Source organism: Miscanthus floridulus, chromosome 13 (genome assembly GCF_019320115.1).
Source record: "Miscanthus floridulus cultivar M001 chromosome 13, ASM1932011v1, whole genome shotgun sequence".
Classification (NCBI taxonomy): domain Eukaryota; kingdom Viridiplantae; phylum Streptophyta; class Magnoliopsida; order Poales; family Poaceae; genus Miscanthus; species Miscanthus floridulus.
Genome location: NC_089592.1, coordinates 73,993,817 through 74,015,393, shown reverse-complemented (window position 1 = coordinate 74,015,393; position 21,577 = coordinate 73,993,817). Strand labels below are relative to the sequence as shown.

At 47.6% G+C, this 21,577-nt stretch overlaps 4 protein-coding genes across 7 annotated transcripts; 3 read left to right on the top strand and 1 right to left on the bottom strand.

The window, feature by feature from the left end:
- The first annotated feature begins 9,191 nt into the window (after nucleotides 1-9,191).
- Nucleotides 9,192-10,768, top strand: LOC136500848 (thiol protease SEN102-like). The gene is made up of 2 exons (XM_066496302.1): nucleotides 9,192-9,761; nucleotides 9,848-10,768. Exons 1-2 carry the CDS (start codon nucleotides 9,293-9,295, stop codon nucleotides 10,495-10,497), a joined length of 1,119 nt encoding a protein of 372 aa, XP_066352399.1. The 5' UTR covers nucleotides 9,192-9,292; the 3' UTR covers nucleotides 10,498-10,768.
- Nucleotides 10,769-11,355: 587 nt separating this feature from the next.
- LOC136498989 (uncharacterized) lies at nucleotides 11,356-14,325 on the top strand. Of its 3 annotated transcripts, none has more exons than XM_066494685.1 (13): nucleotides 11,362-11,534; nucleotides 11,664-11,821; nucleotides 11,913-12,012; nucleotides 12,133-12,241; nucleotides 12,358-12,446; nucleotides 12,730-12,786; nucleotides 12,876-12,984; nucleotides 13,067-13,168; nucleotides 13,251-13,315; nucleotides 13,556-13,662; nucleotides 13,757-13,821; nucleotides 13,899-13,953; nucleotides 14,048-14,325. In XM_066494685.1, the coding sequence occupies exons 2-13, from the start codon at nucleotides 11,761-11,763 to the stop codon at nucleotides 14,206-14,208; spliced, it is 1,080 nt and encodes a 359-aa protein (XP_066350782.1). In that variant the 5' UTR covers nucleotides 11,362-11,534; nucleotides 11,664-11,760; the 3' UTR covers nucleotides 14,209-14,325. The 3 variants fall into 3 exon arrangements, with proteins under 3 accessions (XP_066350783.1, XP_066350782.1, XP_066350781.1); XM_066494684.1 differs by having other exon boundaries at nucleotides 11,644-11,821; XM_066494686.1 differs by lacking the exon at nucleotides 14,048-14,325 and having other exon boundaries at nucleotides 11,356-11,534; nucleotides 11,644-11,821; nucleotides 13,884-13,949.
- A 1,746-nt stretch (nucleotides 14,326-16,071) lies between these two features.
- Nucleotides 16,072-18,753, top strand: LOC136498992 (protein-L-isoaspartate O-methyltransferase 1-like). 2 transcript variants are annotated; one of them, XM_066494689.1, is made up of 4 exons: nucleotides 16,072-16,262; nucleotides 16,714-16,990; nucleotides 17,759-17,923; nucleotides 18,339-18,753. In XM_066494689.1, exons 1-4 carry the CDS (start codon nucleotides 16,257-16,259, stop codon nucleotides 18,587-18,589), a joined length of 699 nt encoding a protein of 232 aa, XP_066350786.1. In that variant the 5' UTR covers nucleotides 16,072-16,256; the 3' UTR covers nucleotides 18,590-18,753. The 2 variants fall into 2 exon arrangements, with proteins under 2 accessions (XP_066350786.1, XP_066350785.1); XM_066494688.1 differs by having other exon boundaries at nucleotides 16,072-16,313.
- A 265-nt stretch (nucleotides 18,754-19,018) lies between these two features.
- LOC136498990 (28 kDa ribonucleoprotein, chloroplastic-like) lies at nucleotides 19,019-21,177 on the bottom strand. The gene is made up of 4 exons (XM_066494687.1): nucleotides 20,669-21,177; nucleotides 20,121-20,222; nucleotides 19,426-19,707; nucleotides 19,019-19,327 (listed from the first exon to the last, which is right to left on the bottom strand). The coding sequence occupies exons 1-4, from the start codon at nucleotides 21,089-21,091 to the stop codon at nucleotides 19,265-19,267; spliced, it is 870 nt and encodes a 289-aa protein (XP_066350784.1). The 5' UTR covers nucleotides 21,092-21,177; the 3' UTR covers nucleotides 19,019-19,264.
- Nucleotides 21,178-21,577: the final 400 nt, after the last annotated feature.

Here is a 21,577-nt window from a genome sequence, read left to right as displayed (position 1 = left end):
CAGCACAGGTGTATTATGTCAAGAAAAAAACATCATTGCACATGCCCAAAGCCTCAAATCAAGTGTAGTATCATAGAAAAAAAAACATCATTGCACATGCCCAGAGCCTTAGCACAAGTGTATTATGTCAAGAAAAAAACATCATTGCTATTGCCTAAAGTCTCAGATCAAGTGTAGTATTACAGAAAAAAAAACATCATTGCTATTGCCCAAAGTCTCAGATCAAGTGTAGTATCACAGAAAAAAAATATCATTGCTATTGCCCAAAGTCTCAGATCAAGTGTAGTATCATAGAAAAAAACATCATTGCTATTGCCCAAAGTCTCAGATCAAGTGTAGAATCACAGGAAAAAAAACAGCATTTGTCCATGAATAAAATGAATTACAGGCAACTTAATGATACATAATAGAACTCTAGATTCTAGAAAGATCCCTATTAGCCCACATGTGATTAGCCCATTCATCCCTTTGAAGTGCCCATGCAGCATTGTCATCCATATGAGTAGGATGGGGCTGACTGTTTGTGTCATTTGGTACCCAAGAGAACTCTTCTAGAATAACCTCATCAACCCCAAAACTAAGGATCCAGTTATGCATTATACAACATGCAAGCACAAGCTTGATTTGTGTCCTCAAGCGATGGAATGGTTTGTTGGTGTCAATGATGCGAAAACGGTTCTTCAGAGCCCCAAATGCCCTTTATACAGTTACTCTCAAACTAGAGTGCCTCAAATTATACAACTCTTTTGGGTTGGTTGGGTAGTTTCTATTCCCATATTCTTTAAGATGGTACCTACAACCTCGATAAGGAGGAAGAAATCCAGGCCGACAAGCATATCCAACATCTACTAAGAAGAATTTGCCTAAAACAAATGTGGAGTTCAATTAGATTCATCATTTTGCAGTTACATTTGCTTCTTATTATCACAGTTGATTTAATTACCTGGTGGAACCCTCAACCCATCCTCTCTCTGTAATGCATCAGCAAGAATTGTGACATCATGAGCTGATCCCTCCCAACCAGCCAGCACAGGTAAATTTCAAGTCAAAGCTAACTACTGCTAGCACATTTTGTGTGGGGCATTCTTTCTACCCCTAAATGCAGCTTGCATCTTGGCTGAAACTTTGGCAAATACATGAGTCCCATCAATGGCCCCAATGCAGTCCTACATGGCATCCAAAATTACATAGTAAATTGACATGAGCTAATGCAACAATATCCTAGCAGCTATATGACAGGTTTTTTACCTTAAAGTAAGGATACCATCTATGGCTATTGCTAATCTTTACTGGTGTCTCATTGCTTGGAGGTCTAATCATCTCTTGTCTAAGCTCACCAATAGCATACAACACATCTTTAAAATGGCGGTGGACTGTCTCTATAGACCTTCTCTAGTTTTGCTTTACAACTCTAAATCGTTGGTTATGACCAACAATATGGAGAAACATTATAACTTGCTCTTCAACACAAGAATTTATGTTGTCAGCAAGTAGCTTCTTCTCCCTAAGCAAGTTGCACAAACTAAAAAAGGGTGCCCTTCTCATTCTAAGCATGTTCACACACTCTATATCATTGTAGTTGTAAATTAAGTTCAAGTTCCTTTGGCGCTCCTCATCCCTAATGCTCATTGGACCATAACTGATCTGAGGCCGCTGACTCTAAAGCATTCTAAGTCTAGCAAACAGCAGGGCATACATAGCAGTGATAAGAGCAGCAGCACGAGCAAAAAGAATGCGTCTCTTCTCATCCAAGTCCATCTAGAAAAAATGAATGGAATTTAAGGATAAATGCTCAGAATGACAATGTCATCATCATGGACTTGGATAAAAGCTTAGAAAAAGGATTCATCATATACTAGAACATGATAAAAATAAGACTTTCATCATCACAGACTAGGGCAATAGCTCAGAAAAAAGGCATCATCATAGACTAAGGCAATAGCTCAGGACAAAAATAATCATCATAGACTTGGATAATAGCTCAGACAAAATGGCAACTTCATATACTTGCTCATAATCTCACAAAGTAGGATATGCATCCGAATCCAAGAACGCAGGACTCACTATCGTACGATACAGATTAGGGGGGAGGCTAGAGGGGGAGTAGATATACAAAATACCCACATCAACAAGCAGCAGCACCAGCAAAAGCCCAACCCAGCAGGTGAGGGAGTTCAGATCTGCAAGCACACAAGCAAAGAAAAGAGGATTAGCATACACAAAATAGGATTTTTACTTGAAAAAAACAAGAAAACAAAATGAGACCTAAGAACAAGGATCCATACCGCAATAACAGCCAAGAAATCAGATCTGGTGTGCCTGCAGCGAGATCAACAAACAATGGTGACCTAGGGTTTCAAATCGCACAGAAAAATAGAGAAAGAGAAGGGGAAAAACTCACTTGCTTCGAGAGGACGCAAATCCACGACACTTGCAACAAATCGAGATAGAGGGTAGGCATTAGGAGGCCACGAATCCATCAAGAACACCGGGGGGAGGAGGAAGAGGAGGTGGAGCTTACCGGCGGCGTAGACGGGGAGCGACAAGAAGAAGAAGAGAGGGAGGCGGCGGGAGGGAAGATATATAGGCGGTGAATGGCGGGAACGGGGGAGGTAACCCTAGGATCTTCGCGCCATCTCCCCGCGCACGGAATCGCCAGGCGCGCGAGCTCGCGGGAGCACGGAGCGAGCCAGGCTGAAGAAAAACGACCGATTTGGGCGTTCCTCGCGAACCAGGCCAGAGAGGGCTTTTGCACGAGCGGAGCCTGGGTCGGAAGGGTGGCCAGGGAACCAAACATGAGTAGGCTGCATCCGGAGAGCCTGGTTTGCCCTTATGCGGGCAACCAAACACGCCCGTACTAAACGATAGGCATAGGCAGGCAGCATCAGCGATGAGCAGCACCAACACATGCATATATCTTGCCTGAAGAGAACAAAGATACTTATAACTTTTGTCGTCGTCCTATCGAATGTTTGACATATGTATATAGTATTAACTATAGATTAATTACGAAACTAAATACACAGATTGAGACTATTTCAAGTCTAATTAGTCCATAATTTGACAATGGTCCTGTTCGCTTGTCTTATAATCCGTATTTTTCAGCTTGCTTTTTCAGCGGGAACAGTGTTATTCTCTCGTGGCAAACCAACCGGAACAGTGTTTCGGCTTGTTTTTTCAGCGAAGCGAACGAGGCTAATGTGGTGGTACAGTAAACATATACTAATGACGAATTAATTAGGCTTAATAAATTCGTCCCGTATATTCTGTAATTTATTTTTTTTATTAGTGTCAAACACCCATGCAACACTCGACGCGACATCTATCGTCATACCTCTCAACCTCTGCACGAAACACCACCCTAGCTTCTGGGTGCAGGATCGCGTCGTGGATCACCGGTCGCGTCACGGGACAGGAAGCAACAGTGTGTGGCTCCTTGTCCTTGGGTCTTGGCCATGCCATGTATACCGACAGAAAGCTGGTTTTCTACCGTTATTACAGCCCGCAGAACCTGAAGCCGCTGGCGTTTTTCCTTTTTTTTTTTTTCTGCTACCACTGTCTGCTGTGGACGACGACCGGAGACTTGGACCGCGCGGGACGTTTTTGCACTGTCCTCCGGCGGACCTGCTGCAGTTTCCCCCTTCCATCCTGCCTGATTTCACTGTGGGGAAAAGTGAAAAACCGAAAGGTAGGCTAGGCTATGTGGCGGGGGGCCGTATCCGGTGAAGCAAAAATGCAAAAGCAAGCACATCATCCGGATTCCGGAGCCTGGAAGAACCGAACACCGAGTGACAGCGATGCAGATACAGGTGCTCACTCGATCGAGCCATCGAGCTGATGGAGGCTTCCGGGCATCAACTTGGGCGGGCATTGTATTGCAATTGCTTGAGGAATTCGTCTCGCGGAATAATGTAATCGATCACCCACCCCTTATATTATTTAGCACGCTGCACGCACCTCACATTTAATTTGACTTGATTGATTTCGAGATTTCCTCTTAGGCCCTATTTAGATCATTGGAATTAAATTTATTTTAATAATTATAATTTAGACACCTATTAATTAAGCTAATATAGTTGTATATCGATTATGAGCAGGTTCGGCTGGTGGACTGAACAGTGAATTTTGGATGGTTCTGGATGATTCAATAGTGTTCTGTGGGGGAGAATAAGCTGAAACAAACTGGGACATGACCAGCCGAACGGGGTGTATATTTGTATATTATTGTTGGCTATACGGGTGAAATACTTATGTGTTGTATTTCTATTGTAGGGGATCGAGTTAAAGAGCGTGTTATAAGTTACAAAGTAGAAATACAGAATTATGATCTATAGAATTAATTTTTATCTCCTACCTTATGAATTGAGATAGAATTATATGTGAACTTTAGAAAGTGATGGAATGTCAAATTCAAAGTCAAATAGCTTAATTTATTAAGTAGATTTTAATTCTTCCAAACAAAGGGATTCAGGCCATGTTTAGTTCCTTTAAAGTTTACTCCCTATCCTATCGAATATTTGGACACATGCATGAAGTATTAAATATAGACTAAAAAATAACTAATTACACAGTTCATGTTTAATTTGTGAGACGAATTTTTTAAGCCTAATTAGTCAATAATTTGACAATGTGGTGCTACAGTAACACATATGCTAATGATGAATTAATTAGGTTTAATAAATTCATCTCGCGGATTACCGACGGATTCTGTAATTTGTTTTTTTATTAGTATCTGAACACCCCATATGATACCTTTATGTGACATCCGATGTAACATTCAAAACTTTACACCCTGGATTTAAATAAGGCTGGAAGGATCAGGATGCCCAAGAGGGGGTGAATTGTGTTAATTCTCACCCATTGTGTTTAAAATGTGCTTCTATTGTTCTGTCGTACAAAAGTTTTGCACCCTAAATTCTAATCCTACTATTCTAGAAATGTAAAGACATGAAATGAATTCTTCAGATGTAAATGCTCAAAATAAAGAGAGAAGAATGAACACGGTGATGTTTTTTTGAGGTATTGGAGAGTTGTCACTCCCTACTAGTCCTCGTTAGGGCACTCGCGTAAGGGTGTAGCTTGATTCACGCAAGGATCAAGTGCTCCGCCACGATGAATCATCCACAATCACTCACAATATGACTTGGGTCATTCACAAGCCCCGCCAAATGATCACCAAGCTCCCAACCACCATCGAGCCGTCAAGGTGATGGCGATCACCAACAGTAACAAGCACAAACTCTCACTTGACCAAGACAAGCCTAATGAAAAAGGTGGATGCACACTTGCTACTTCCTATGCACTAGTGATGTTCTTAATCTTGGATTATCAACTCTCAATCACCACACTAGGCTCTTGCTCTCCCTTGCACTCCAAAGATGTTTCACAGCTGAACAATTAGGCAAGAGACCTCCCATAAATGAGTGGGATAAGTATGTATACCTCCTCATTTAAAATATAATGGTTGAAGGCCAACTCAGCAAGTTTCGGGGTAACCGGACGCTCCGATCAGTAGTACACGTCACTATGTCAGAGAGAGCCGTTAGCTCTGACCGGACTCTGACTTGCGTCCAGTCATCACCCACCGGACGCATCCGGTCAGCAAAATGCCCATATGGATGCTCTCTGATGTTGATCGGACGCTGGCACCTTAGCGTCCAGTCATGTACTGTTTAGCGTCCGGTAAGGACATTACTGTAGTTGCTGATCAAATGAACTAACCGGACTCTTCACGATGTGTCCAGTCACAACAAAACTAATGTCTGGTCAGTCATTTGACCCTCCATTCACTTCCAATTCAAAATCCTTCGAGAATGAAGTTAACTTCTATCGATCTTAGGGTTATTCCTGAGCTACCTAGTGCTAAGTTTGACACGTGTGCACCACACCTAATCCATTAGACTCATCTAGGTCAAGCTACTAGTCCATACCCTCTTAATAGTACGACCAAAGGAAAAATAAAGTTTTAAACTACTCTAAGTGTCTCTCTAACACCAAACGACACTTAGAACTAGCCCGTCCTTAACCTTGACGTCCATCCTTTGAAAATCGAAACGATTTCCATCGATAGGGGCATGACAACCATGATTGCCCAATTAATTTCCATTACCATGACTTAACTCAAATTTCCTTTGCAAAACACACGTTAGTCATAGTAATCTTGTGTCGTCATTAATCACTAAAACCAAACTAGAGGCCTAGATGCTTTCAAATGCCTCTTAATGAAAACTTGTGCTCCGACACATGTTTGCGAAAAAAAATTTGATTTCGAGATCTGATTTGATGCATGCATTCTCCTATGTCCTATTTGGCTGATGGTTTCTGCAGCTAATAAGTCGACTGATGATGTTTTGTTATGAGAGAAAAACATTATAATATGGCTGATAAAAAGTTCAAGCGAACAGGCTAGTATACTACATATGTTGCGATATTGTCCTCTTATGTTACATATGTTGCAAAAAAAAAGGATGATACGAGCATCAATGTTGCTAAATCCTGTCTAAAACGACCTCATTTTTTTTTAAGTACGGAAGGAGTGCGTTCTTATGAGAACATAGCTCCGAATGTGAACTCTATGTTTTATAGGTATATGCTGCAACCGTCGACTGAAATGAAACTGCTGGAATTTGATGAATTTAATTATCAGGTGCATGCGACATCTGCCTAGCTAGTATAGCTCTGTTTAATGCGGTCCATTTCATTCATGGGTAAAGCCTGGCGCTACTAGCTAGTTAATCGATGGATCGTCCTCTCCTCCTGGTCGCCATCTATCCTAATCCCACCACCCGCTCTGAGCAGTGGATAGGAGTTTTTTTTTTTTGATTAATTAGCTAGCGAAGTAATAGTAATAATAAGGTAGGGAAGGCCAACTCGCTTGCTGTTGCTTGTTGACAAGATGCAGGACGACGCGTCATGAGATCAGTCGCAACCGCCTGACGACGGAAGACCAGCAGGGCCTGTGCAACTGCTGCGGCTGCGGCGCCGCGCGCCCTGGCAACTGGCATGGCATCACCGCGCTCAGTTGCTGGTGTTGCGGTGCGGCAAGCAAATACATGTTATGCACGGCAGTTTCCTTGCTCTGCTGCTACAATCCTGGCCGGGGGGTTGAGCCCTTGATGACCATACATCTATACGTCTATCTGCGGCAATGCCGCATGAAGACCAATAATTCCAATTCGGCCGGTGCAGCGATGAGATGAGATGACCAGCTGAGGCCAGATCACTGCCTGCCTGAAATAGTGAAATGGCTGTTGAGCACTGCAATTATTGGCTCGTGATAGACGACGACGGTCGACGGTGGTGGTTCGGCGCGGCAGAAACGATGGTGCGGCCCACAAACGAACCGATAGAACCCGGTTTTGTACATGGCCGTGGCGTGAACGCCACGCTAATCCCCTCTGATGACATTGTCTCGGCCATGCGTTTAATCTCCCGCCGTCCAATCTTGCTGGCACCGCACACCCAATCAGCATCAACTACTACTGTCTGTATTGCCAACACTGCTGATGGAGTAAATACGGATGTGTACGGTGTACCTATAAATGTCCATGCAGCTCGAAGCACAACGGCACGTCACGAAGCCCATTTTTTTAGTCCGACACGAGCACGGCCCAGCCCGGTGACGTGCGGGCCCGGCCTGGCCCGACCCGAGGGAGTAGGCCGTGCCTGGGCCGCTGCTCAGGCCCGTGGGCTGGCACGGCATGGCCTGGCCTGAGTCGGTCGGCCCGGCAGCGGCCTGGCCTCCCCCCTCCCCCTCCTCACTCATCCTCCCCTCCCCAAGGCCTAGCGCGGCCGGCCCACCGTCCCCGCCTCCCCCTCCTCATAATATATAAGCGCACGCGCCTCGCGACTGCCGCCCGGCCCGGCCCCCTCCCCTTCCCTCGCGGGCGCCCCCTCTCTTCCCTCGCGTCGCGCCTCGCGACGGCCGCCCCTCCCCTTCCCCGAGGAACGTCGTCGCCGTCGAGAGCCTCGCCGCTCCTCGTCTCCTCGAGCCGTCGTGAGGTCTTGCCCGAGCCGACGCCGTCGTCGTTCGTCTTCCTCCGTGCTGGCTCGTGTCGCCGCCTCCTCCACCACCTTCCTTGCCCCACCGTCGAGTCAGAGCACCACAGACGTGGCCTCCTCCCTCGATGCCGGTGAGGCCAGGCGGCGCCCTCCCTCCCTCCCCCTTCCTCCATCTCTCCCTCCCCGTGCGGATCTCTCTCCCTCTCCCTCCCTCCCTCGGCTTAGATCCGGTGGCCTCCCTCTCTCCCTCATCCTCGGTGCACGGCAGGCTCCCTCCCACCCTCTCCCTCGGCGTACGGCGGGCTCCCTTGCCGTGCCTCCTCCGCTCAGATCCGGCGCGGGTATGACGACCTCCCTCCCTGCCCCCGAGATCCGGAGCTCCACCGCTCCCAGCCCCGGCAGCTACCTCCTCCTCGCCTCCCCACGCGGCCGCGGCGCAGGCGCCGACCTTGAGCGCGGCAGCCTCAAGCGGCCGATCTGAGGCTGCTGCCGCCGCTGGAGCACGCGGTCAATCTGAGGCCGCCGCCGACCGTGCCCGGTGCCTCTGCATCGCCTCGTCATCGCGCCTCTGCATCGCCTCCCCGACCTCCTCCACGCGGTCACATGCCTCGACGCCATCACCGTTTCCGCGTCCTCCTCTACGTCGTCGCCTCAAGCGCCACCACGGCCGCAGGACAACGCCTCGACCTCGTCCTCCGTCCTCTCTCCCTTCCCCTGCTGATGCGGGCCTCGGGCCGGCCTGGCCTGCTAAAAAGGCTATGCTTTCTGGGCCGGGCCGGCACGGAAAGTGGCCCGACGGCCCATGCCTAGGCCGTCGGCCAGGCACGGTGGACTGGGGAGGCACAGCCCGGCGGCCCGTCGTGCTCTACCGTGCCGGGCCGGGCCGGGCGGCCCGAATGGACATTTATAGGTGTACCCATGGATGGACGGTACCTGCACTATTAGAACGCAATTGACTGCAGTTCCTTACGGTTGGCCGCCTGCATTCCTGGTACGGTTGTGTACTCATGTACGTACTCTCATGTGTACGTTGTCCATAATAATTACTTAACCAAGGCAAAGCTGTTGCCCGCAAGCAACGTCATCCTCTTCCTTGCGTTGATCCCTCGTTCCAAGCAGCAAAGCATCTCCATCTCGCTACTATATAAGGACCTCCTCATCCCCATGGCTACCACACCTCGTCACAAACACAAAGACAGCCAGCCAGCCAGCCATCGGTCGTAGCATCAGCAGCTTAGCTTAGTACTGTTCCATTCGAGCTAGCAGTGTACGTTGTGAGCCAGGCACGCAGATGGCGAGAGCGGTGGCGCTCGCGGCCGTCCTGATGCTGGCGGCGGCGCTCGCGCTGCTGGCCGCGGCGCCGGCGCCGGCGGCCGCGGTCGAGTTCGGGGCGGAGGACCTGGCGTCGGAGGAGGCGTTGTGGGCACTGTACGAGCGCTGGCGGTGCCGCCACGCGGTGGCGCGGGACCTGGGCGACAAGGCGCGCCGCTTCAACGTCTTCAAGGAGAACGTGCGCCTCATCCACGACTTCAACCAGCGGGACGAGCCGTACAAGCTCCGCCTCAACCGCTTCGGCGACATGACCGCCGACGAGTTCCGCCGCCACTACGCGGGGTCCAGGGTCGCGCACCACCGCATGTTCCGTGGCGACAGGCAGGGAGGTGCGTCGTTCATGTACGCCGGCGCGCGCGACCTGCCCACCTCCGTCGACTGGAGGCAGAAGGGCGCCGTCACCGACGTCAAGGACCAGGGCCAGTGCGGTATGTGTGTATAGATGTCGTTGTCAACAAAGCTAGCAATCGTAATGCATGCCAATGCCAATGCCAAATTGCCAATGCAATCGCAGGTAGCTGCTGGGCGTTCTCGACGATCGCCGCCGTGGAGGGCATCAACGCGATCAAGACCAAGAACCTGACGTCGCTGTCGGAGCAGCAGCTGGTGGACTGCGACACCAAGGCGAACGCCGGGTGCGGCGGCGGGCTCATGGACTACGCGTTCCAGTACATCGCCAAGCACGGCGGGGTGGCGGCGGAGGACGCGTACCCGTACAAGGCGCGGCAGGCGTCGTGCAAGAAGTCGCCGGCGCCGGTCGTCACCATCGACGGGTACGAGGACGTGCCGGCCAACGACGAGTCGGCGCTCAAGAAGGCGGTGGCGCACCAGCCCGTGTCGGTGGCCATCGAGGCAAGCGGCTCGCACTTCCAGTTCTACTCGGAGGGGGTGTTCTCCGGAAGGTGCGGGACGGAGCTGGACCACGGCGTCACGGCGGTCGGGTACGGCGTGACCGCGGACGGGACCAAGTACTGGGTGGTGAAGAACTCGTGGGGCCCCGAGTGGGGGGAGAAGGGGTACATCCGCATGGCGCGCGACGTGGCCGCCAAGGAGGGACACTGCGGCATCGCCATGGAGGCGTCCTACCCCGTCAAGACCTCGCCCAACCCCAAGGTCCGCGCCGCCGTCGGCGACGAGGACGGCGACAGCCACGACGAGCTCTGAATTGCATGCGCACAGGCACAGTACAGCTAGCGCTTATTAATTAAACAACTTAAAAGTAATCACTACGCTACAGTATCGATGTATGCTCGGATCGGACAGGAACATCGCGGACTGTGAACGTCTGAATGACGTACACACGCGCATCATATACACCGTGCATCCATGTAATACCAGTCGAGAGTTGATCTATCAGCAGCTTTCATTTCGTTCAGCTATTGTAATATTGATTGATCTATTTATATGACTATCAGACAATGTATGCATTTATCAAGACTTTGAAGCATCAACTTTCAGCCTGTTCGTTTTGGCTGAAACGATCGTGGATTATTACTGCTGGCTGGTTTGGTGTGAGAAAAAATATTGTTCTGGCTTATAATACACGATCGTTTACGACCAAGCGAACATGTTGTTTGCTACTCCTTCCGTTCCTTAATATAAGCCATATAGTTTTTAGCACCAATATTAACGTATGGCTTAGGGAAGGATGTGAGACCGAGGAAAAAAGAAAAATCAGGCCATCTTCTCTCTCCTAATCAGATTGCTTCCTAAATCTAAGGGATTGGTTGGGGCATGTGCTATGTACGGTGGGAAGGTTTTCAAACTAATCGGCGTGGGAGCTGATACATACCTATATTTTAGAATTTTCTTTAAAAATCTATATAGCTTATATTATGGAACGGAGGGAGTATTATATATTGTAGTAGGAGAGTATAAAAAATATGATTGCTTCACTAAAAAATAAATTTTTTTTGCGACTACTAACATCATGGGCCACCATAAAAAGTATAAACGGGCCCCTCCTTGGGCTGGGCCGATCCATCCTCCAGGGAGCCTGCATCCCCATGTGCGCCATCCTCCGCATCTCTCTCCAGTAGTCTGTCTGTGCTAAAAAAAAAGGGTCTAGTCCAGTCTCCACCGGGCAGTCTCCAGTGCGGCGGCGGCAGCAAGCGGACTCGCCCTCTCCCCTCGGGCCTCGTCAAACGGTCCAACGACCCCCAACCCCAAAGGTTCGAGGCAGCCGTCGCCATGGAATGGAGGTACTCCGCTGCTCCATCCTCTCTTGCTTCTCCCGCGCCCGCACCCGCACCCAACCCAATCCGTGAAGTCGTAAGGTAGAGCTGTATGCGAATCTTAAAGCACAGACAGATCTACATGAATCTTGGCAGGGGAGAAGAGGGACGGATAGGATGGATGATGCCCTGGCGGCCTAGCCAGGCGCACTAGCATCTTCCTCCTCCGAGCAGAGCATCAGAGGAAACAGGAATGGCCATGCCCACCTTCCACCTTGCTCCTGACCTGCGGCCCGTCTCCCGCCTCTGCTTCGGTTCGAGCACAAACTCCCTCTCTCCCTCTCTCCCTCTCTGGTGGACTGTGCCTGAATGACTCCTGCTTGTGCGTGTGAGTAATTCTTGCAGGGACGATGACGATGGGAGAGCAGAGCGGGGCGGCGTGCTCGCTGCGCCTCCTCGACGCCGCCTACGATGCCGGCGTCAACTTCTTCGACTCCGCCGAGATGTAGGCTCACCTGCTCCTTCACCCCCCTCTCGATTTCCTTCTATTTTTTCCGAGAAAAACGCCTCGGTTTGAGAGTGGAGACGGCCTGTTTGCACATCTGCAAACCTGTTTACTTGTCAGGTACCCGGTCCCACAGCGCAGTGAGACGCGCGGGCGGAGCGAGGAGCTCCTCGGCCGCTGGTTGCGGGCCCGCCGGGTCCCACGGGATAGCGTCGTCGTCGCAACCAAGGTGTGCAACGATCCTGCCCTTTCCCTTCTACCAGTACTTCGGTTACGTAATGTGACACCAGCGGTGAACTCAAACTTGGTGCTTTGTTTGGTGATGATGCTGTGCTGGGAGGACAGGTTGCCGGGCCTTCTGGCCAGATGACGTGGATTCGTGGTGGGCCTACATCTCTCGATTCGCGGAACATCGCAGAGGCAATCGATGGCAGGTGGTCAATTGGTAGACTTTTTTGTTCTGTGTTCGCTCTGCAAAACTTCACATTGTTCTTGTGCTCAGATGTAGCTAGTTTGGTTGTGTCTTCAGGAACTGATTATTTAGTTCGAAATCTTGTCGCTTCTGCTCTAGGGCAGGCTCACTCTAAATTTGCAATACAAACTGCATAAATAGTCACCCCGAATGACGATTTCAAATAAAATTGTTGTTGCATAGTTGGTTGTGGGCTCTTTTCGTTCATACCTAATGTGTGCCATGTTCGTTTTCATTTTGTGCAGTTTGCGCAGGCTCGGTGTGGACTACATCGACCTCTACCAGATACACTGGCCGGATCGGTCTGACTTAGCTTGTGTTCTTACCTCTCATTTTATTGCATGTCTCTGCACCCTGAGGTCTTAACCACCATTTTTTTTTCTACTTGCAGTTATGTTCCAATGTTTGGCGAGACAGAGTATGATCCGAACTGCCAGTACACGTCTGTTCCAATGGAAGAACAACTTGAGGCTCTTGGGAGAGCAATAGATGCTGGCAAGGTATGTCGTCGAGGTGCTGTTTTTAACTTTCCATTTTTAATGAAAATGTTCAGGCTGCACATTTATGAATTGCTGGTGTTAGATCAGGTACACTGGCCTTAGCAATGAAACACCATATGGTTTGATGAAGTTTCTTCAGTTGAGTAAGGATTTTCAGCTGCTTCCAAAGCTACTGACAGTGCAGGTAAGTAGCACACAGTTTGATCTAATTCATATTTCATAGTACCGTAATCACTATCCATATTTCTTCTCCTGTGTTTTTACAGAACTCATATAACTTGCTCTGCCGAAATTTTGATTCTGGATTGGCAGAATGCTGCCATCATGAGAGGTATGCCTGAGCCTGCCTGACACGTTCAAAAGCCCTGTAACTGACTATTATCTTCAGTTATCTTTTTTATACTAGTGACTATTGACAAATATTGACATCCGTTTAGTTTTAAAAAAGAAAGGCATTGCCATCTCATATTTGCTCTTGATTAAGATATTTTCAAAATCGTATTATGTTTTCACTCATTCTTTACAATTCTTTTTCTTCTGAACTTCCATTGCTGAACTATGGTATTTGCAGAATCAGCTTGCTGGCTTACAGCCCAATGGCAATGGGTATACTTTCAGGAAAGTATCACTCATCTGATAACTGTGGTCCACCAGACGCAAGAATGAATCTTTTCAAAGGTACTGTGTTCTGAATTTTTAAAAGGTTTATAGTCTGGTTCCAATGCTCTCTTCATTTTAGTTTTTGTTCCACTGTGGCATTCCTCCTTTGTAGGGAGATACTCTGAAGGCGAATCCCGATACAAACTGCAGAGCCCCAAAGTGAGAGCAGCTGTGAAGGTGCGCAAATGATTTATATGATGTGAATGTGGAAAATCCTTTTTTAACTGCTTACATGACAGCCTCTTTTATTTTAGGAATACACACAAATTTCTGCAAAGTATGGCATTTCTCCAGTGACCTTAGCGATTGGTAAGTTGTTCTCAACAATTTTGCTTGATGTAATAAAGCTGCATTCTCTGGCCAATTTCTGCTGATCCTTTGCCTATCTTACTGTTGCATTCAGCATTTGTCTTGAGACATCCACTTGTGGCATCGGCTGTTTTTGGTGCGACTAAATTGTGGCAGCTTGATGAAGTTCTTCAGGCAACTACAGTCCATCTTCCTGAGGAAATTATTGTTGAGATCAATGATGTACATGCAAGATACCCTAACCCTTGCCCATAAAAATTCTTAGTAGGATTATTCACTGATTGCAATATCCTTATGGTTAGGATAGAGCCGCTGTTTTGTCAGAGCCGAGTTAGCCATCTACTTTTTTTTACTCTCGAATACATTTGGCCATCAACTTATCCTATTCATTCTTTCTAGCTTTGTCAAAGTTGTCAAGTGTCCAAAACATGAAATTACATGTTTCATCTGCCATATTACATCTCTGATTTTATTTTCTGTTTGTTCACCAACTCAAATATTGAACTGCGACGTTTCTCATTTTGGAAGTAAGCTGTGTTAGTTCATTATCAGAGAACTATATGTTTCTGGAAATGAAACTAAGGATTACATTTACCTCAATTTTAGCGCTGATGTGCGCTTGCTATAGAGACCTGTCAAGGCTGTTCAAAGAACTCAAGAACCCTGTTGTTAGTCAATTGAATCCTTTTCGTATGTAAAAATTAAGGTAATTAATTCATTTTGTACCTAAAAGGCAATTAATTGGCAAGCTCTAGCTTCTCTAAGCAAAGTGTTCGTCTATTTTACTCAAAGCAGGGATAGACGACTGTGAAACCCAAAAAACAAGTCCACTACCATGGTTATCCATTTGAGTCCAAGCCCGCTTGGGATTAATCCTACCATCAGCTTGTAACATGTCTCTACGACTTAAACGTTAGAGTTGTTGGTGATTGTGTGTTTGCTGTCACCACAACTGACAACTCTACTTTTTTTTGGCTTTATTTACCCACCCTACCACCTGAATCCCCTCTAACATTCATCATGGAGCTAAGGTTAGCTATATACACGAGCAATCTTGCTAGTTATTAATTGAAACATGACTGTATCCGCTCATTATTAAGACTTGGAAGCATTAATTTTACGAATACTACATATAAAATCCTGCCTGATTTTTTTCCACCATCCCAGCCGTAAGCTTGGAAATCTCAGTATGGGCCGTGTTGGGCTGGTAATTGGGATGGGCCGTTCTTTCAGAGTCTTCACTGCCCGGATTCCGGTGGCTTGTGCTTGTGCCAAGTGCCGAGCAGCGGCATCCAGTTCGGTTCGTCGTCCCCACCTGAGCTGCGCCATCTCGAATAAGGATGGCAACGGGATGTACCCGTCGAGTATGGTTGGAATACTTTCTTTCCCGCTATGAAAAATTCAGCATGTCTTCGTCTCCGTTAACTGTCTCGGGTATAGATTCTTGTCTATCCCCGTACCCGTCGGGCATCGGTCGGGTAACAGATACCCGATGACGGGTACTGCATACCCGATAAACAATGACACTTGGAGTCGTAGTTTTGCAATCGGAGACGTTTCTTCTTTACCCGGGTATAAGTGTCGGAGTCTCGAAGATGTCGAGGAGAATAAGCGAGGTTACGAGGAGGACGAGCAAAGGTGGCAGAGAGACCGAACTGAGGAAGCGAGGGGCACGAGCACTCGTGAGACAGGCGTACTTATGCTGCTGACGGAGATGGTGAGAAAAAATTGAACTATGATTCCTAGAACACACAAACTATATATATATATATATGATTGTTCAGATTTGGGCCAAAATACCTATGCTGAGTTTCTTTGGGCCTAATACTCGCATGATAGCTCAAATAGTTGGGTTCCTCAACGGGTAACAGGGACGGATAAACAGAGAACGTTCGCGTACCCGCTATATCCGTCGGGGATGGATTCTTGCACATTTAGATGCCCGCGGGTAAAGATATAGGCCCTGTTCGCTTAGAGAAATTCTAGAGGAATCTAGATGAATCTGAATGAATTTATGAAAAGAAAATACTATTTCAAATGAAAAAAAATAGATCAAAGCAGGTTTAAGACCATGCAAACGGGGTGATAATCCTATCCCATTCCCTGATAGATCAAAGGGTATCGGGTGTAGGCCCCGTTGCCCTCTTTAATCTCGAATCCTCTTCCTTCCCCTCCGTCTCTTCTCCGGCCGATTCCTCCGGCCTCCACCCACCTTCAACTGCCGGCCGTAAGTGGTCCCGCGTCTCACCCCGAACCCCAGTGAAGAATCGAGGCGCCATCTCTCCAGCCCCGCCACCATCACCATGGAGGTACTCCGCTCCATCCTCTCTTGCTTCTCCTCCCGCTCCCGCGCCCAATCCGTAAGTTTTGCTCAATCGCTTCGAATCGTCGACCATGCTTCCTGGATTGCGTAACGATTGCCCTGTTTGGTTCCACCCTGCGACCGATAAGCCCTAACCCGGCCTTAGTGACGGTACTTCTATTTCCGGGCAGATGCTTGTGTGGTTGTGTTCGCTCCATTCCCAATCTGTGCCAACCGCAATCGACCCGACCACAATTCTGCGGCGTATCTATTACAAGTAGTTCGACAGACATAGGATTACACTCCAAAGATTTACGAGTCTGATAAGCCATGATTTTCAGATTTCGGTCCACTTGTCCACCATAGAGTCTGTCTTGTTCGTCCCATTTATTGCATTGATGAGAATGCACAAGAGGGTCAATTTGATTTCGTTCCTCCTGCTACTCCTCCTGATGCAGCATCACGGCCTGTGGTCCAGCGGGGCCAGCGACAAGAACAAGTCCATGGTTGAGCAGCTGCAGAGGTACGGGGTCATCAGGTCGACCAAAGTCGCGGAGGTGATGGAGGCCATCGACAGGGGATTGTTCGTGCCACCTGGGGGCACGCCGTACCATGATAGCCCCATGCCGATTGGGTACAATGCCACAATATCGGCGCCACACATGCACGCCGCTTGCCTGGAGCTCCTGGAGAAGAACCTTCAGCCTGGAATGCGAGCTCTCGATGTTGGGTCAGGTAAATTATTGTGTGTTCGTTCTAGTTTGACGACTATACATGGCTGGCTAATGCTGACTTCCGAATCTCAAGGCATTATTTTGTTTTCTTCCATGGCAGCTATGTTAAGACTCTCAACTCTGTGGTCGAGACTAAGTAGTTTTAGAAAACGCAGTCAATTCTAGTTGTATTTTGGCTCCTCAGCTGAGAGTTTTTTAATACCTTAGTTGCTTCTTGTTTCAAGAAAAAATACTAGTAATTTATTGGTTTCAGATTGTTACTTGCATCAGTAAATCTGATTTCCTCCCTAGTAATCTGGTCCAAAAGGTTCTAGGGAGTTGTCTTTCTACATGTTCTTCACAAATCACAACTTGCACACACTTTGAAGCTGGAAGATGCAGAACTGTGTGTCAGCATACATGAGAGGAGAATTCCCCATTTTTTATCATTACCCTCCCGTTTACCTGAACTTTGAATATTTAGATACAATCCATGGTTATATAATATTTTCATTTATTCCAAACTGATATGTAGCTCTAAGTGATTAATGTTGATGCTGCCAGCTTCATAGTGGATGAAAATACTCTTGGATTCTATGGGGTTGTTTGCTTGGGCACCTGGACTGGGCAGCGACGGATCCATTTAGCCCCAGGTGTCCAAAATCAGACTCCCAGGAGCGCCGCCTGCATCAGGCAGTTATCCCAGTCCACGAAGCAAGCAGGCCCTATATTTTATGTTTGTTGTGTTGTTAATCTCATTGTGTCTGTTTGTTTCTGATATTTTTTGCAGGCACTGGATACCTAACTGCTTGCTTTGCGCTGATGGTTGGACCAGAAGGGCGAGCAGTTGGTGTTGAACATATCCCAGAATTGGTTGCTACTTCTATTGAAAACATCAAGAAAAGCGCAGCAGCCCCACATCTAAATGATGGATCCCTCAGTATACACGTTGCTGGTAAATATTAGCTTGTTTTGTGCTACTTGAAGCAGCAAATTTCCAACAGGTTCAATGCTGACTTAGGTGTACATATAACAACTTAGTTGCTGTGAGCTGAGTTATAGTTTCAGATGAAAATATCATTTCCATAGCACTTCTCCTTTTTCTTTTATTGATTGAATAAAGGAACCTGATTCAGCTAATGAGGTTGTCCAATACTTCCATGTGTCCTACTATCAAGGTTTTGATATATTGCTTGTCGTACCATGAGGATCTCCCCCATTTGTGAGGTTCTTGTCCTTGTATGAGGAATTTTGCAGCAGCTTTAGTATTCCTTAGTCTGGCACTCTGGCCTCATGTGCATTCAGCATTGTTGGTTGTTCTATATACCCTTAACACCTGATGCACTAACAGATGTTCAAAATGGATGCAGATGGCAGGGAAGGTTGGCCAGAACTGGCACCCTATGACGCCATCCATGTTGGAGCTGCAGCACCGCAGATCCCAGAGGCGCTGATCGAGCAGTTGAAGCCCGGTGGCAGAATGGTGATCCCTGTCGGGACAGTCTTCCAGGAGCTGAAGGTTGTGGACAAGAAGTTGGATGGCACGGTCGGCATAAGAGACGAAACGTCTGTGCGATATGTGCCCCTCACTAGCAAGGAATCCCAGTTGCACGCAAGATGATTGCCCTAGCATGTCAAATGTTATCTTCACCCAGTCAGGGTGAGGCATTCAATCGAATCGCTACCGTTGTAAATATATTAATTAACCCTACTGTCTCTGTAGTGCGCTGGCTTGGAAATAATGTAAATGATGGCACATCATGAAACGTTTGCTTCTGTTCGGTTGCCACCGCGTTCTTATGCAGTTGTTTCTTCAGAGCCACAGCTGGCATTCAATTTTTGTGATCTTAACGATTTGGCTGGTAATGCATCCGGACTCGAGCGATAATAGGGTAGGCTGTTGCACTTCCTATGATGCTGAATTTCTGATGCTATAAGACACAGCAGCCGAGGACAGCTGAGTGTAAATGCTACACACTGGGTATGGTTTGCTCCTATGGTTTCACCAACAATGAAAATCTTTTGCCACGATGAAAATCTGATCAAGGCATATCAGGATAGAACATAGAAGCCTACTTTGATAATTCAACTCGTGATGTCGACAAGAATAGTAAAACATTAAGTCCAGCTGCCAAGAGAAGCATCAAAAAGCTATGTGGCAAGAACCAAACATCAGGAAGCTAAGGGAGGGATCTAGCAACTTGTGACAGCATCAGCTTCCGCTAATTTGTACCATTGCTCCTCCGTTGTGTCTCCGTGCTCATTACAAACAAGCAGCCATCTCTAGTACACCGCATCAAAAGCCCCTCTGTGGTCGCTCTGCTGCAACATTCACTCGAAGAGGGCGGCCGTCCAATTCCTATGGTTAATTTTAAAAGATAATTAACGTTAGTTCAGTGCTTCCATGTTTACCTTGTGCACTGGTATTTCACTGCTAAGAATTGAAACTATCCTCACCTGTCCATCCAGGGCAGAAATAGCATCATCGAGTTCCTCCTTTGACACCATTGTTACAAAACCGAATCCTCGTGAACGCCCAGATTCTCTATCGTAGACAACAGTAGCATTAACAACTTCTCCATGCTCCCTGAACAATTGCGTCAGCCTAGAGTCATCGACTTGCCATGGCAAGTTGCCAACATAAGCTCTGAAAGCAGGTGCAAATTGTCTTGGAGGTCTCTCCATGCGAGCGCCCCTAGGAGATGCCCTGTTTACACTCAGAAGCCTCCCGCTAATGTCCTATAGAAAAATAAGTTGGTTAGTAATCTATTCAGCACAATTTGTGACATATATGTGCTTTTCTAGGTGTAGAAATAGCGCTAAAGGTGTATTTTATTAAGCAGTTGATGATCAAATATGAGGATGTCTATAGTCTACATGCTTTAAAGTGGTAGACAAATGTGCCCCTTTGATCTAAGCCACTGGATAAAATGAGATGAGCCTAACAGGACTGCCTCTTCTCCATGAGATGAGATGTATGGTCATCTCAAATTCTGAACCTCTCAAGGCAATTCAATTTCCATGTATAATGACAGCATGCTAATCCACAACATGAAGGAATGCAGAGGATGAGAGCTTTGAGATTTAGTGGATTACAATTCTGTTTTAACTTGGAGAAGAACAGAGAAACGAGAGGACAGAAATGAGCTTACATAGCGGTTGAACATCTCAATGGCTTTGTCAGCTTCCTCAATAGTGCTCATGGTAACAAAGCCAAACCCACGGCTCTGGCCAGTCTCTCTGTTGTAAATAACCTAAAATTGCACAGAACATTATCAAGCTTACAACCTCAATGGAAGAAATTTCACTGACTCCAAGAATATTTTCTTAAAAACAAGAGTAGCCTAAAAGAATAATGCAATTTCTAGGAACATTTGACAAGTAGTACCATAGACTAAGACGTATGGGTATACGATGACAGCAACATACTGGGGGAAACACCGCATTATGAAGGCAACATGAATGTACAGTTGTGCACATAGCAAACAAGTCATAACCAGTCCATACACAGAATCAAACGTTTACTGAACAGTATTTAGTTACAGGAAGCAACTGGAGAGCCATACTCACAATGAGCACAGGCTATACTGATTCTAGGTTTCGCCAAGCACAACAAGCAACTATAACCAACTGAACGTCGCACCTCATAGTCAATAAATAGGAAATTTGGGTGTGAATGTGTGATGCGCGTTCGGCTCACCTCGGCGACCTCGACGACGCCGGCCTGGTCGAAGAGCTGCGCGAGTCCCTCGCTGTCGATGTCGTAGGGGAGGTTCCCAACGTAGACCTTGGCCTCCTCGGGCGGCTCGACCGCGGCGTACTCCCCCTCACCCTCGTCGCCTGAGGCGAGCACCTCCTCCTCAACCTCCCCAGCCTCCTCATCGAAGGCTTCTCCGGCCTCCTCCTCCTCCTCGTCGGCCCACTCGACGCCCGCCTCGACGGCGTCGGAGGCGGCCACGAGGGGCGCGAGCGGCAGGCGGCGGCTGGCGCGGAGGAGGAGCGGCGCGGCGTGGGTGGAGGAGGACAGGAGCGGGAGGGAGACCGTGGGGAGGAGCTTGTGGGCGGGCGGGAGCGCGGTGTCGGCCATGGCCATGGCGAGGCAGCGGAGGGACATGGTTGCCATGGCGAAGGAAGGAAGGGAGAGGACGGGGAGGGGATAAGGAAAGGATGGATTTGAGCCGGTGAGGTTTTTGCGAAGCCGATGATGCCGTTGTTGGTCCTCCATTTATAGCCGCGTTTGGGCTTCTCAATTGGGCCGGCCTAAATGATTTTTTTTTCTAGACAAGCGTTTAGTACCCTTTGGCATAATTTTTTTTCATCAGCTCTACAAGCAACCGGTAGACCTCTGCCTAACCCTTTCTTTCTTAGCAATTGCTCAATCCGTCCTAGAAAAAAACGATACATGAAAACGGCATTTGCTAAATAAAATTATTATAAAAATATATTTCATGATTTATCTAATGATACTAATTATACATTATAAATATTATAATTTTTTATATATAGTTACTCAAAACTAAAATGTTTGAATTATCGAAAAGTGAGAATGACATTCTTTATAGGACGGAGCCACGGAGGGAGTACTCCGCTAAGCTCTAAACAGGCAAGA

Coding starts and splice junctions, on each gene's coding strand:
- LOC136500848 (XM_066496302.1), top strand. CDS start 9,293: ATGGCGAGAGCGGTGGCGCTCGCGGCCGTCCTGATGCTGGCGGCGGCG. Junction 9,762..9,847: donor CAAGGACCAGGGCCAGTGCG/GTATGTGTGTAT, acceptor ATGCAATCGCAG/GTAGCTGCTGGGCGTTCTCG.
- LOC136498989 (XM_066494685.1), top strand. CDS start 11,761: ATGGCCATGCCCACCTTCCACCTTGCTCCTGACCTGCGGCCCGTCTCC. Junction 12,242..12,357: donor GCGTCGTCGTCGCAACCAAG/GTGTGCAACGAT, acceptor CTGGGAGGACAG/GTTGCCGGGCCTTCTGGCCA. Junction 12,447..12,729: donor GCAGAGGCAATCGATGGCAG/GTGGTCAATTGG, acceptor CATTTTGTGCAG/TTTGCGCAGGCTCGGTGTGG.
- LOC136498992 (XM_066494688.1), top strand. CDS start 16,257: ATGGAGGTACTCCGCTCCATCCTCTCTTGCTTCTCCTCCCGCTCCCGC. Junction 16,991..17,758: donor AGCTCTCGATGTTGGGTCAG/GTAAATTATTGT, acceptor TATTTTTTGCAG/GCACTGGATACCTAACTGCT. Junction 17,924..18,338: donor CCTCAGTATACACGTTGCTG/GTAAATATTAGC, acceptor AAATGGATGCAG/ATGGCAGGGAAGGTTGGCCA.
- LOC136498990 (XM_066494687.1), bottom strand. CDS start 21,091: ATGGCAACCATGTCCCTCCGCTGCCTCGCCATGGCCATGGCCGACACC. Junction 20,223..20,668: donor GCGTCGTCGAGGTCGCCGAG/GTGAGCCGAACG, acceptor GTGCAATTTTAG/GTTATTTACAACAGAGAGAC. Junction 19,708..20,120: donor TTGAGATGTTCAACCGCTAT/GTAAGCTCATTT, acceptor ATTTTTCTATAG/GACATTAGCGGGAGGCTTCT.